Genomic DNA, 12,693 nt, shown 5'->3' with positions numbered 1-12,693 from the left:
TACCGCAGTGGCGCTCGCGTGCGAGACTGAGCGCACTCCGAAAGGCAAGGCGCACTCTGTGATGCGACTGATGCACCACCCTGAACCTGGGCGGATGTCCCCCAGCACAGCGATTGTTCGTTGTTTATTGAACTCGAGAGCCGACCCTTGCTGGGCCCTGGTGCGGCTCTCAGACGTCATCGCCCTGCCATCAACAGGAGCTCAAGTGTGCGCGACGACCCTCTTCTCGATGCGAGTCGCTCGTGTCGGAGTCGTGACGTTGAGAGTCATCGTACGTCATCGACTCCAGCGACTTGCATCCTTACATCGAGGAGAGAGTCGCCTTCGACTCTCAAGCACCTCCTGTCCCTTCTTTCGACCTCTGATGTGGATTCCTCGAATTTTAGAACGGGAGTCACTGCAGGGTGCGGGGCAATGAGCAATGACATCGCGAGAGCCTCACCAGGGTATCTTCGCCCAGCAAGAGCGGTCGACTCTCGAGTTGCTCGAGTCCAATAAACGAACGCACCCAATTTTGCAATGTTGCCGGGCAGTGTAAGCGTGGCCGTGGCGCAGCAGCCATCACTACCTTTTATCCTGTTTCATGTGTATGATGCTCTGAAATATGTATCAGGCTGTGTTCATATCCACACAGGTCCTAAATGTCTGTTTCTGTACTCATGTACATGTATTTTATGGTACATACCGCGGGGAGGAGGAAATAAATCCAATACTGTAGCGTTCTCTTGCGGATAGATTGGCAAAGTACGGTGAACCCAAGAACGCCTGTCTGCAGGTATAATAATAATAGGGAACCTATATGATCTTCGTGTGTGCCTAATTTGTGTCAATCAAGGAGGTGTCAATCAAAAGTAGTTGCTTCGAAAGAATTGTAAGTAAGAGTGTCTGCTTTGACGCAATAAGTGAACAGGCGATAGTCAGGATGGTCCGGATCACGTACTTCGTATTAATAACATCTTTTCTTTGGTGGTTTTAAACAGATTTTAAGCACGTCGAAATTATTGTCCGCGCTGTACAGTTTCCATCGCTAATATTGTGTCGGCGAGCTGCAAAAAATCGGCAAGGATTTTGAATGGAAAGCTTGTTTTGCAGATTCTTTTCGTTAGATTCCGCTTTTGTTTCGCCGCAGCACGAAGATGATTTTATCAGAAGGTGGCTCACCCGATACTGGTACTGCGGTTTGAGTGAGAATGAAACCTATTGTAAATTTAGACCGTTACCTCATTTTTCATCCCACTCTAGATGTCGTATAGTGAACGTCTTACGAAGCTTTCTGAAAGGTGCGCAGGTTGCGTTTTTTAACCAGAGTGCGCTCTAGTATTCAGTCCATATCATGGTCTCATTCCTTGGAAACCAACCCTTCAGTTTTCAGGGAAATTGACAATTGTGGTGTGGCAACACTGGGCTCATTAGTGCCCAGTAATCTGCCCAAAAGCCATTAAAATGGATAGTGCTACATTGATACACATATATATATATATATGTACGCTAACGAGCGCGGATATTTTTTGTAGGTGCTACCATGGTTTGACCCGCAGACACTGAGAAAATGACTCCGAGCGGATACGCTGCCATGGAAGTTGCTCCGTGTTTAACCACGCTTATACCAGGTATACATTTTTGGTTGCTCGAGAACAAAATAATTTGACGCATTGTTTCATTCGAGTCAGAGGGAAAGGCTTTTTGACTGCAGCACGAAGCATTCGTAGAATATCTGCCCTGCTAATAGAATCATGCATGAAGTATCTGCGATCAAGTCCATTGATGACGTGACGAGCCTAGGAACGTATCCTAAGGGTGTGTCCTGATAATCCTAACTGGCATTTGCGACAAAGGTGCACTATAGCCTTTGTCGCTGCTGCGCCATAAAAATATTCATCATTTGCAAACATAACTCGTTGCCTGAGTAGATACCTGTTATATGCAGCCACATCTTAATTATCACCATCTTCCTCGGCACACCCCTCGACTGTGTTTCTTTATTTGTGGTCCCTTAGGGCCCGATTTCCAACCAACCCTAGCCCTGAGGAAGGAGAATTTAGTATCTGCAAGGGGCGCCAGCTAAGTGAGACCCCTGTACGCCTTGAAACAATCACAGAGGGCAATTTCATGCATGGATCGCGTCGAGCGTTACCCTCACGGTGTTACTGCAGTACTGACGGTGCGACGAATTTGGGACTCGGGGGGGGGGGGGGGGGGAACCACTTTGAGTGTCTTACAATCTTGCTGTTTTAGTTCAACACGCATACACACATAAAGAGACGATGATGAGATGGGTACAAATTATATTCGTAGTACCCAACCGATGTACAACATCGGAATACACTGCGCGTGTGTTTCTGCCTCATTCTACGGAGCGGAATCCCCTTCAATCCTCCCGACGCCCAGCCTTGCACTGAGGGACAGCACATTCACGTCCGAGAAATGTATGCTCCCATGAGGGGATGTTCGCTCTCAAGGGACCATGGGCTTCGGGCGCCCTGAGGGTGAAGTTGCGGATGGTTTGGGGCCCTTAAGGCCAGTCCCCACATATAGCGCTTTCCTACATAGCGCTAGAAAATTTCGCTATATTTTCCTACTCGTATCGCTGCGAAGCGCTATAAAATCACTCTTTTTGAAGTAGAGCCCCGGTCAAATTTTCTAGCGCTATATTGAGCGTTGAGTCTGTGTTAACCAATCGTGAGCGTATCTCAGCCGTGACGTCGCGGAAGCTGGGGTTTGCGTTGCTTCCAATCGCTCGAAGCAGCAAGGCTGGAAGGCGAAGACAATGTGAAAATGGCCACGAGTTTCACCTGCCCATGCATCTGCCAATTCATGGCTGTTTGTTTACCATAGTTCGGTATCGCGATCGCAGCATCGAAAGCGTCATCCACGTTCATGCTACGGATATCCGGCACGGAGTAAACAATCACGGTGGTACCGGTGCATCACGTCGCAACGAGATATCCCGGGACTGCAGCCAGAGCTGTAGCAAGGCGAGTTTGCGCCCGGGTCAGGGAAAATCTGAAGCCCCCCCCCCCATCCTCCTTCACTGTCGTCAGAAGCTTTGTAAACAAAGAAAAGAGATCGCCCATTCCCACTGCTGAGACTGTAAATTGGAATTCTTGTTATTCCTACTTCATGCTGTCCAACCAAACCAACCTGCCAGGGCTTGCCGTTTGGCGCCCTCTCTGGCGATGGCTCCCGGGACGGCTTCCCCTGTCGCTACGGCTCTGACTGCAGCAGGGTAGCGCTCTGTGCTCGCTAGTATGTGAGAACGACAACCGGAAAAACAGCGCCACATTTTGAGCGCTATTATCTAGCGCTGTATGTGGGAACTGGCCTTTATTGGTGACCAGAATGATAGCACAAGACAGAGGCCACTCAACTATGCCCTCACTACAGCCAGCAGTCGTCCCTGCTTCGCTTGCCACCCTACTCAATGTCGGACTCACTACTACAGTTTGGAAGTTGAGCTCTCCAATCGTCGGAGCTGTCAAAATTTGGGTATGTCCTCAACCACCTTCCACCCGATGCGGAAGTCCGTGACTCGATTATCCATCTCATTCGGTGCGCTTTCATTTCTGAGAAATGTCGCCTTCAGCAATTATTGACCACTGGAGAGCTTGGGGAAACAAAGGCCCACCCAACAACTCTTTTGATGCGCGGGTGAGCTTGTTCTACCCCCGGTGATTCCATCCTTTCCTATGGGGCTGTTCCTGCCCCATAACGTACAGCTGATCCTTGCCGCTGACCTCGACCATTGACGAGTCTTCCGCGGGGTGTTCATCATTGTTGCCGTACTCCATTTTTCGGTCGAATTTCCTTAATACGTTGGACCAATACGTGGTAGGGAACACCAGCTCTCTTCAAGTTCATGGAGCTCCATCCTGCATGGCTGCTGTCAGCCCCACTATTTGTTTCTCGCAGCCGAACCCATTTGCCGACATCCTCGAGGAATTCCTGACGTTATCCGGCAGACGCACACCACTACTACACAGACACATCCTGTGACCCTTCACATCATCAGAAGGATCCATCGGTATTGGACCTTGCAAGGTGGCCGGGAGGACCTTGCAAGGGAGTTTGAGCACCAGAGTCGTAGCGACGGGAGGAAGCCGCCCTGGGCGCCCTTGCGAGAGAGGGCCCCGAATGGCAGGCCCTGGCAGGTTGGTTGGACATGAAAGTGAGAACGAAGAAAATTAGAATTTACGATCTAGGCAGTGCTAATAAGCGCTTTCATTTCTTTGTTTACAGGGCCTCTGACGGCAGTGGGTGAGGGGCTCTTTAGATTTACTCTGCCCTGGGTGCAAACTTGCCTCGCTACGACTCTGTTGAGCTCATATGGGAATGGGGCATAGCTTGACCTGTATCCAGCCCATGGTCCTCTGCAGTCGATATGCACTGAGACGTCCTCTCATGGACTATTGCGCACGCAATTGTTTCCAGCATGTTTAGACCCTTACCGCGCATTTGCTTTCCTTCTTCTCTAAAATTTATTTGATCAAAGCATACCACCAGTCAATCGACCCAACGTCTGCAAGACTGTCTTACCAGCGCCCTTGGGCCTCTTGGGGTGTGTTCGTTTATTAAACTCGCGCGACCCCCCTCGAAAGGAGAGTCGCTGCGAGTCGACTCTTGTGCACCTCTAATGTTGAATCCTCGAATTTTAGAACGGGAGTTAGTGTCCCGTGGGCAACGCCATGAGAGCCGCGCCGCGGCACTTTCGCCCACCAAGAGTCTACTCTCTCGGCTATCGAGTTGTTCGAGTCGAATAAACGAACGCAACCTTGGAGTATGTGAGCTACGCGGCACTGCCCAGATGTTAAAAAGTTTCATTGACCAAGTCCCCCGATGTGACCTCCGCATACCTCGACGACATGCTCATGGCGAGTTCTTCACACAGAGATCGCATCCCTTGGCCCGATGTCATGAGTCTCGTTCAGACTGAGCCATCATGGGCTCTTTCCAGCCCAACACGCAGCACGGCCCTCGTAAATTTCTATGGCCGGTTTGTCTCGCCTTTGGTACCTTTGCGAGATCTCCTCGCTACCACCAATCGCAAAAACGCTCTCGGTACCACCTGATACGTAACCAAAGTTAACGGTGAGCGATTCCAGCGACCTTTAGTCAACGAGTAGAACTAATCGAAAACCCGAGCCGCGCACTCATCCTGATCTCATGGACTCGGGGGCATGTCAACTTTGAGGCGGCGATGTCCATATGGGGCGGACAACCAATGATCCGCTGGTCAGGCACAGCGAGCGTACCCATATGACGCTTGACAGGCTTCCAGGAAGATGGATGGACACATTCTCCTTGACCTTGAACAATGGCTGGAAAAGGGCAGTAAGTTGTTGTGACCTAATGGATTGGAAGCGGATTGGTCACTGCTCATTCCCCTAGCAACAGGTGCGACAGGGTAAGTTGCTCAAGCTCCTTGGGATCGCTGTCGGCAAGATGGCTATCAAACGAGACCTCCCCTACTCACCAGCGGAGCTCGTTTACGTCTCGACCCTCCGCCGGAAGGTCTCTCCACGTCCCGTCCCGCGGTCTTCTTGATGTGGCTCTGACTGCTGCTGACGTCATCCCTTCACCACTCCACCTATCCACTCATTAACTCGTCCCATGGATCGTTCTTTCACTATGAGGAGGGGGAGCCATGTAGGCATCTGCTACGTAAAGCCACATCTCAGTCATCATCTTCCTCGGCCGCGTGCCCGTGCTTTGTAAAGTATAGTTGTTGCGGTCCCTTACTCTACAACTGTTTGTCAGATACAGTTCTGGCTGTGCACTACGACACATTTATTGGATTTAAACCCGCAGAAAAGTTGTGGCAATTAATCTGAAAGTAACAAAATAAATATAGCGACAAAAGTTTGGCACTAGCATAGACTCCACCGACGTCAACATGACGATCTTAGGAGAGTTGTATGCAGAAACAGAAACAATGTCCCACAGGGGTGCTCATCGGTAGTACCCCTAGTGGTATACAATGCACGCAACTCTCCTAAGGCTACAATGTTGACATCGCCCATTCTAATGCACAGAAGCGCACATTTTTTGTCGCTAGATGTATTTTGTAACTTTGATCTTAGTTGCCACAATTTTTCTATAGGTTTAGTTCTCATAAATGAATCTTGGTGCGCCACCGGGAGTTGGCCCGTCAAATATGCAACGAGTTGCGTGTACAGATGTCACTTCGGTTGACCGGCACACAACCCGTATTTTGTCCTCGTGTGTTCAGAGAAGTCTACAATTTTCCCCTCTCTTATTACAGACGTCTCAACAAAAGACGAGCTGCTGCTGAAGCCGTTCAGTTATGGTAAGCTTTGTCGTGTCTTTTGATTCGCGTTGATCCTTTTTTGTACCGAAGGTTTCACGCGGGAGTTGGTGCTTCGCGCTTCCAGGGAGGGAAGCAAGAAGGGAGCAGATGCCTATTATTACAAGGACGGACACAAAATGGTGGGCATCGACGCTCTTTTGCGTAATTGTCCGCGATGATACCTTTCTTTTTTTTTTCAGAGATCCAAACCGGATGTCATCTCATACTGTGAGCATCGTTGTTCTTAATAAAATTGGGCAGTCGTACAACTTTGCGTGCACTCGGCCTTTGCAATATGGTGCTGCTTTGCCACGATTGTTGTGCGACCAAGCTGTAGATAAGTCTGTAGAATTATGCAATGTTGGGTGTCATATAAATGCGGTTGCTTCCCTTTTTCATCCTCTCCAGTGAAGAAAAACACGGACATCCCACTGAGCGGCGACAATTTCACCTTCTGTAAATGGAGTATATCTAAGCCCCCTCATGAGGTTGTCAGACAGGCAAAGCCAGCCCACATGGCTCGCCAGTCCCCAGAAAAAGTACAAGACATGATGGTGAGCTGGTTGGGATACTATTGGGACAATTCCACCAGCCCACGCTCTTGATTGGGGGATTTTGTACGAGGCAGCCGGTGGAGTTTTCCCAACAAATAGATATGACTCAGTGAATAAGTTGTCTCTGGTATACACTGACAGTCCCTGGACGGTAAGCGACGTCAGCGCTCCCAGTGCCGGATGTGCGACGAGAGCGGTCCCTCCTGCGCCCAACATGTTACCAAGAAATTAAGGCTTAAAAAAGATGTCATTCCAGACGTAACTTCCTACGACGCTTCAGGTATGATCCATTGTCATTCTCAATAGCTTCCCACACCAGCACTGCTAAAGCTATTCGGTACGAGTATGGGACATCCAGACACAGAAAGCCATCTGTGACCACTATGTTCGGCTTCGGCCAACAATCTGCTTGGCTAATTTTTTTTGTCCGAAAGGGCTTACACGTTAAATAATAAATTTTTCTAGATGAGCACCACTTCTGCAGTTGTAGAGGCTCCAACAGCTTGACATGGCCCCATAACCGAACATCCCTCGAGGCAATGCTCTAATTGGTCGAGAGTGGGAATTCCGGCGTACTCGGTGTGTCCCGTTAAATGATGGTAAAACTATTTTGCGTGGGATTTTGAACACCGTGGTCAGTGGTCAACAAGTTAGAAAATGACGTATAGTTTTGAAACAACTGGAACGGATGTGACCATTCTTTCGGAAGGGCACTAAAGGCGTCGGTGTTTGTGGCTCTGGTAGGTTACCGTAAATTCTTTACTCGGTGCTCATTGCTCGGTGCTCATCGCATAAGTTGTCGTCCAGGAAGGATGACCATTCTTTAGTGTCCGTAGAAAAAGACCAGAAAAATAACCACTTTTTGCTCAAATTAAGCCAGAAATGAGCCTGTCCTTTAAAGGAGCATGGAAGTGACCCCCAAAATATTTTTAGCTTTTCGCCGCAACGTCTTCTACGACGCATAAAATGAGTTGCTGCGAAAGAACGATGAGCGCAGATAACCCAGACAGGCATAGCCGAGTGGGCGTCTCCCCCTTTTTGGTGGTAGCCAAGGTCGTGCTGAACACTGGGAGGTGGAGGGTTGGAATCCTACTGCCAGCTGTGCCGTCCGAGGTTTTCCCTGGGTTTTCCCGAGACTTTCCAGACGAATGTCGGCGCAGTTCCCCCTGAAGTTGGCCCAGGATGCGTACTAACCCCCCACTCCTTCCTGCTGTCCACATGTGTGCGTCGCTCATAGCCACAGTTGCTTCGCGGCGCTAGTACACAATAGCGCGAGCAAAGACAACTAAGAAGCCTATCTGCACTGCACTTGGGAAAGTGGGAATTAGGGTAGTTCTCACACTGTTTATAGCCTTCCTTTCTTCGTGTAAAAAAAAAAAAAAGATAACCCAGACAGCATGCACAACGCTCTGTTCTGCACACCCTCTCCACATCCGAAGAGCACCAAAGCGAAGACGGATCACGGGGTACGGCACGTGACCAGTGACGTCCAACGGCACAGCTGAAACATGTACAAGCGGCGCGTGAGCCGAGGTGAAAAAACCAAGAGAAAAGGCACCGAGCAGTTTCTACGTGTCTCTCTCCGACTGTCTTTCGTAAAGTTTATCACGCAGTGACAATACGCTGCGGATCAGAAATAGTTTGCGCGGTGACTTCTCGTAGACAGTTTCACAAATGAGTCACGTTAAATGTCACTTCCGCGCTCCTTTGAAAAGGTGCGTCAACTCGTTTATTACGGAATTGATCCACCAGAATAGATCCACTCATCTACGCTATATTATGATAAACATTGCACGCAGAAGCAATCATAAAGCGTGGAATACCCCGTAGAAATATAATGGTACCACTATAAGGGGCTTTTCCCTTGCAGGCGGTAAGAAACTGCAAGGAACGACGTGCAGTTCCCCATCCAACCAAGACTCAAATCTCAAAGGGTAAGAAGCAAGTAGTAAAGTGCTGTCTCGTAAGTTGTTGGCCTGACACAGTCGAGGAGCACAACCAGTCATAGGCACCACCAGAAAGGGTTTTGGCTGGTGATTAGTGCCACCGAGCTAAAATAGACGACGAAGAAGTGGGCCACGGAATAGATCACTGGGTGTTTGTAAACAATCTACGTCGACGGTAGATGTCGTTGGCAAAAGGATGCCATCTGTTGGCGATGATGGATGCGCGAAGGGGATACCGAGAAAAATTTGACAGTACCCTCACCTCACCTCACCAAGTTACACGCTGGCAACACCAACGTGCACTTCTTTTGCCAACGATTCACTCACTATATCTTGATGTGACGTGGCGGGTGGTCTATTGGACAGCACGTTGCAAAGTAACATTATGAGGGAAAAAATGTTCCAAAAGCCTGGACTCGTGGTTCACAAATAAAGCTCCAATACCGGCACTGGTGAGTAGTATAGATATAGACTGTATAATTTTCGAGCGGCATAAGAACCGAGCGGCATAAGAACCGAGCGGCATAAGAACCGAGCGGCACAAGAACCGAGCGCTATAACGGCCTCTTTTTTCTAATCCAAGATGGCCGATTCTAAGCCAACACAATCCAGTTCTAAGCCAACACAAGCCAAATCCAAAGCCATCTGATTGGCCACCATTAGCTCCGCCCACTTCACACGTTGATTGGCCCATGCTAAGCCTACTGATCTTTGATTGGTTGACCGTAGCTCCTTCATGCTAATTAATTGGCTCCGCCCCCACTTCACACGCTGATTGGCTCATGCTAAGCCTTGACTGAGCATTGATTGGTTTACCGTAGCTCCACCCCTTCATGCTAATTACTTGGCTCCGCGCGCGCCCGTTGATTGGCCACCGCTACTGATCGCGCGCGCGTTGATTGGTTCACCATAGCTCCGCCCCCGCCCGTTTATGTTCATTACTTGACTCCACCCCAGCGGGCTTCACGCTGATTGGCCGGCGCGACCGCTGATTGGTCCAGGCGCGGCTGCAGCGACCCCACTGCGGCCCTATCTCAGATGTCCAAACTTACCCATCTGATTGGTCCATTCTAAGCCACTCTCCTAGCCCCCCCATCTGATTGGCCGCCGCCACTGCCTTCACCGGCACCCACCCGTTGCGGCCCTATCTCAGATGTTCAAACTTATACCGATTGGCTCGCCACCAGACGGCGCGCGGCGGCGGCGGCGGCGGCTTCAGATGGTTCTAACCCAATGTCTCTATCTCATACAACCAAACTTACCTCGTGCCACCAGACGGCAGAGGCCCCGCTGCGGCTTTATCTCAGATGTTCAAACTTACCCATCTGATTGGTCCATTCTAAGCCACTCTCCTAGCCCCCCCATCTGATTGGCCGCCGCCACTGCCTTCACCGGCACCCACCCGTTGCGGCCCTATCTCAGATGTTCAAACTTATACCGATTGGCTCGCCACCAGACGGCGCGCGGCGGCGGCGGCGGCGGCTTCAGATGGTTCTAACCCAATGTCTCTATCTCATACATCCAAACTTACCTCGTGCCACCAGACGGCAGAGGCCCCGCTGCGGCTTTATCTCAGATGTTCAAACTTACCCGTGCCCCGGGCTAGCGGGTGGCATAGCCTTCACCGGCGCCCGCCAGATGGCAGCGACTCCACTACGGCTTTATCTAAGATGTTCAAACTTACCTTGTGGTGTGCACCCACTTCATGCTGATTGGTCTGATTCAGACGTCTAAGCCTACTGATCACCCCTCCAATGTAAGCCTGCCGATTGGCCCATTCTAAGCCTACCGATGGCTGGCCCTGATTGGTCCATGCTAAGCCTACTGAACGGTGATTGGCTTACCTGTCGCTCCTAAGCAGCTTCAGATAAGACACACACACACAACAATTGTTGATTTCAACCTTTATTTGGTACAACAGCCTCTTGGTTCAGCTGTGGGTATAGGTTCAGCTGCATCAGAGAGACCATTGGTCTACGTGAACATCTCTCACGCTCACTCAGCTCCCTCGGTAGATTCCAACTGTTATTGGTTCATCTGACTGCGCGCGTGGCCGCTCACCCAGCTCCTTATTGGTTCTAGTTGGTCACAGCTCCCTCATAGGCTCCAACTCCGATTGGTCCATCTAACAGCAAGTGGTCACTGCTATTGATCCATTGAACCGCAAGCCACTCACACACGGTCACTCACACTCATCTCTAGACGAGATAAATTTAACTGTGGAACTTTTACCATAAGATAACTTTAGCGTGGGGTTGGTAGGCTCCAACGGCTATTGGCCCGTGCCTCCACCCATTGGTTCACAACGCGCATGCTCTGACGGCGCCGAAGAAGGTTCCCTACACCTTTAATAGAAATTATGCTATTGGTCCAGCTGCGTCATAGGGCACGGCTGTGGCTGGCCCTGATGCTACTTACTTCGTGGCGCAACTCTTTAATGACTCCACCCACTTCGCATTGATTGGTCCATTTTAAGCCTACTGATTTCTAAGCCAGTCCACGCTAAGCCTACTGATCACTCTACCAGCGCTCTGATTGCCAATTGGCCCTCGTTCTAAGTCCACTGACACCAGATGGCGCAACTCTTCACCAGCTCTGCCTACTTCATGCTGATTGGTCCATTCTAAGCCTACTGACTTCTAAGCTGAACCACGCTAAGCCTACTGATTGTCCCTTCACACCAAAGCCTACCGGTGTCTGGCCCTGATTGGTCCACGTTAAGCCTACTGAACAGTGATTGGCTAGCCTGTTGCTCCTAAACCACAATGCAGCAGCTTCAGACAAGACACACACGACAATTGTTGATTGCAAACTTTATTTGGTACAACAGGCAGCTGTGGGTAGGTTCAGCTGCGTCAGAGAGATCCCGGTCATCTCTTGCGCTCATTGGTCACTCAGCTCCCTCGATAGACACCATATGGCTCATCTAACTGCAAGTGCTCATTGGCCCATCTGACTACAAGCCTCGCATTGGTCACTTATGTCTAGAGCTCCCTAACAGGCTCCAACTGCCCATGCCTCCATCCGCGGCTGCTCACTGGTTCACAATGAAACTTTTTCACATGCTCTGCCCTACACTGACAAGAGATGGCACCACTTGTCTTTGCAAAGATGGACAGCTGCCATTGCATTGGTGACTCATTTCTATCCAACTGGTTCTAGAGAGCCAGCGTTCTGAACAGCTTACATGCCACCGCCTGTTCACATAGACGCAGTTGAAAAAAAAAAAAAAAACATTTTCAGGGTACACATCTCAAAACACGCTCCACACAAGTAAAGTTGGCTTCCCCCGGTTGCATGCCTGCGTTAGGTGAAGCCCGTCCCATCTGGCTGCTCACTGGTTCACAATGAAACTTTTTCACATGCTCTGCCCTACACAGACAAGAGATGGCGTCGCTTGTCTGCAGCTGCCATTGCATTTCTATCCAACTGGTTCTAGAGAGCTAGCGTTCTTAACAGCTTACATGCCGCCGCCTCCCGCTATTCACATGGCCACAGTTGGAAATGGGAAAAAAAATTTTTTTCAGGGTACACATCTCAAAACACACTCTACACGAGTAAAGTTGGCTTCCCCCGGTTGCATGCATGCGTTAGGTCAAGCCCACCCCCTGAGAACAAGCTTAGTGTCGTTTAGGATGTGTGTGCTTTGCAGTTCAACCTAAAAATTGTTTCAATCAAGCAGAATGGGAAATGATGCAATGGAGCGCGTTCATTCTTGAGAACGAATTTTGTGACAGAACATAAACAAAACAAAACATTTCAATGTGCAAAAAACTCGTCGTGATGCTAATCAGGGAAGCCAGCACGCGTTCGAAATAAGCAAGAAGAAGCACATGATCGAGAAAACAACGATAGTTGATGCTGTGCAGAGAAGCTGGTTTGAGGGAAA

The 12,693-nt window shown here is 49.8% G+C and overlaps 1 protein-coding gene across 5 annotated transcripts in view; it reads left to right on the top strand.

The window, feature by feature from the left end:
* Positions 1 to 12,693, top strand: part of LOC135397385 (uncharacterized) — a 32,410-nt gene that overhangs the window by 245 nt on the left and 19,472 nt on the right. For 2 of the 5 annotated variants that reach the window (XM_064628957.1, XM_064628953.1), the window contains exons 1-8: positions 595 to 871; positions 1,515 to 1,610; positions 6,260 to 6,304; positions 6,356 to 6,444; positions 6,505 to 6,532; positions 6,713 to 6,858; positions 7,000 to 7,138; positions 8,729 to 8,792. In XM_064628957.1, coding sequence (XP_064485027.1) covers positions 1,550 to 1,610; positions 6,260 to 6,304; positions 6,356 to 6,444; positions 6,505 to 6,532; positions 6,713 to 6,858; positions 7,000 to 7,138; positions 8,729 to 8,792 — 572 coding nt within the window. In that variant the 5' untranslated portion in view covers positions 595 to 871; positions 1,515 to 1,549. Of the gene's footprint in view, positions 1 to 169; positions 535 to 594; positions 872 to 1,514; positions 1,611 to 6,259; positions 6,305 to 6,355; positions 6,445 to 6,504; positions 6,533 to 6,712; positions 6,859 to 6,999; positions 7,139 to 8,728; positions 8,793 to 12,693 lie in introns of those variants that run through there. The other 3 variants (XM_064628955.1, XM_064628954.1, XM_064628956.1) reach the window with 3 other exon arrangements.

This window comes from Ornithodoros turicata, chromosome 6 (assembly GCF_037126465.1).
Source record: "Ornithodoros turicata isolate Travis chromosome 6, ASM3712646v1, whole genome shotgun sequence".
Classification (NCBI taxonomy): Eukaryota; Metazoa; Arthropoda; class Arachnida; order Ixodida; family Argasidae; genus Ornithodoros; species Ornithodoros turicata.
The sequence above is the reverse complement of the archived record's forward strand: the minus strand, read 5'-3'. Positions and strand labels throughout refer to the sequence as shown.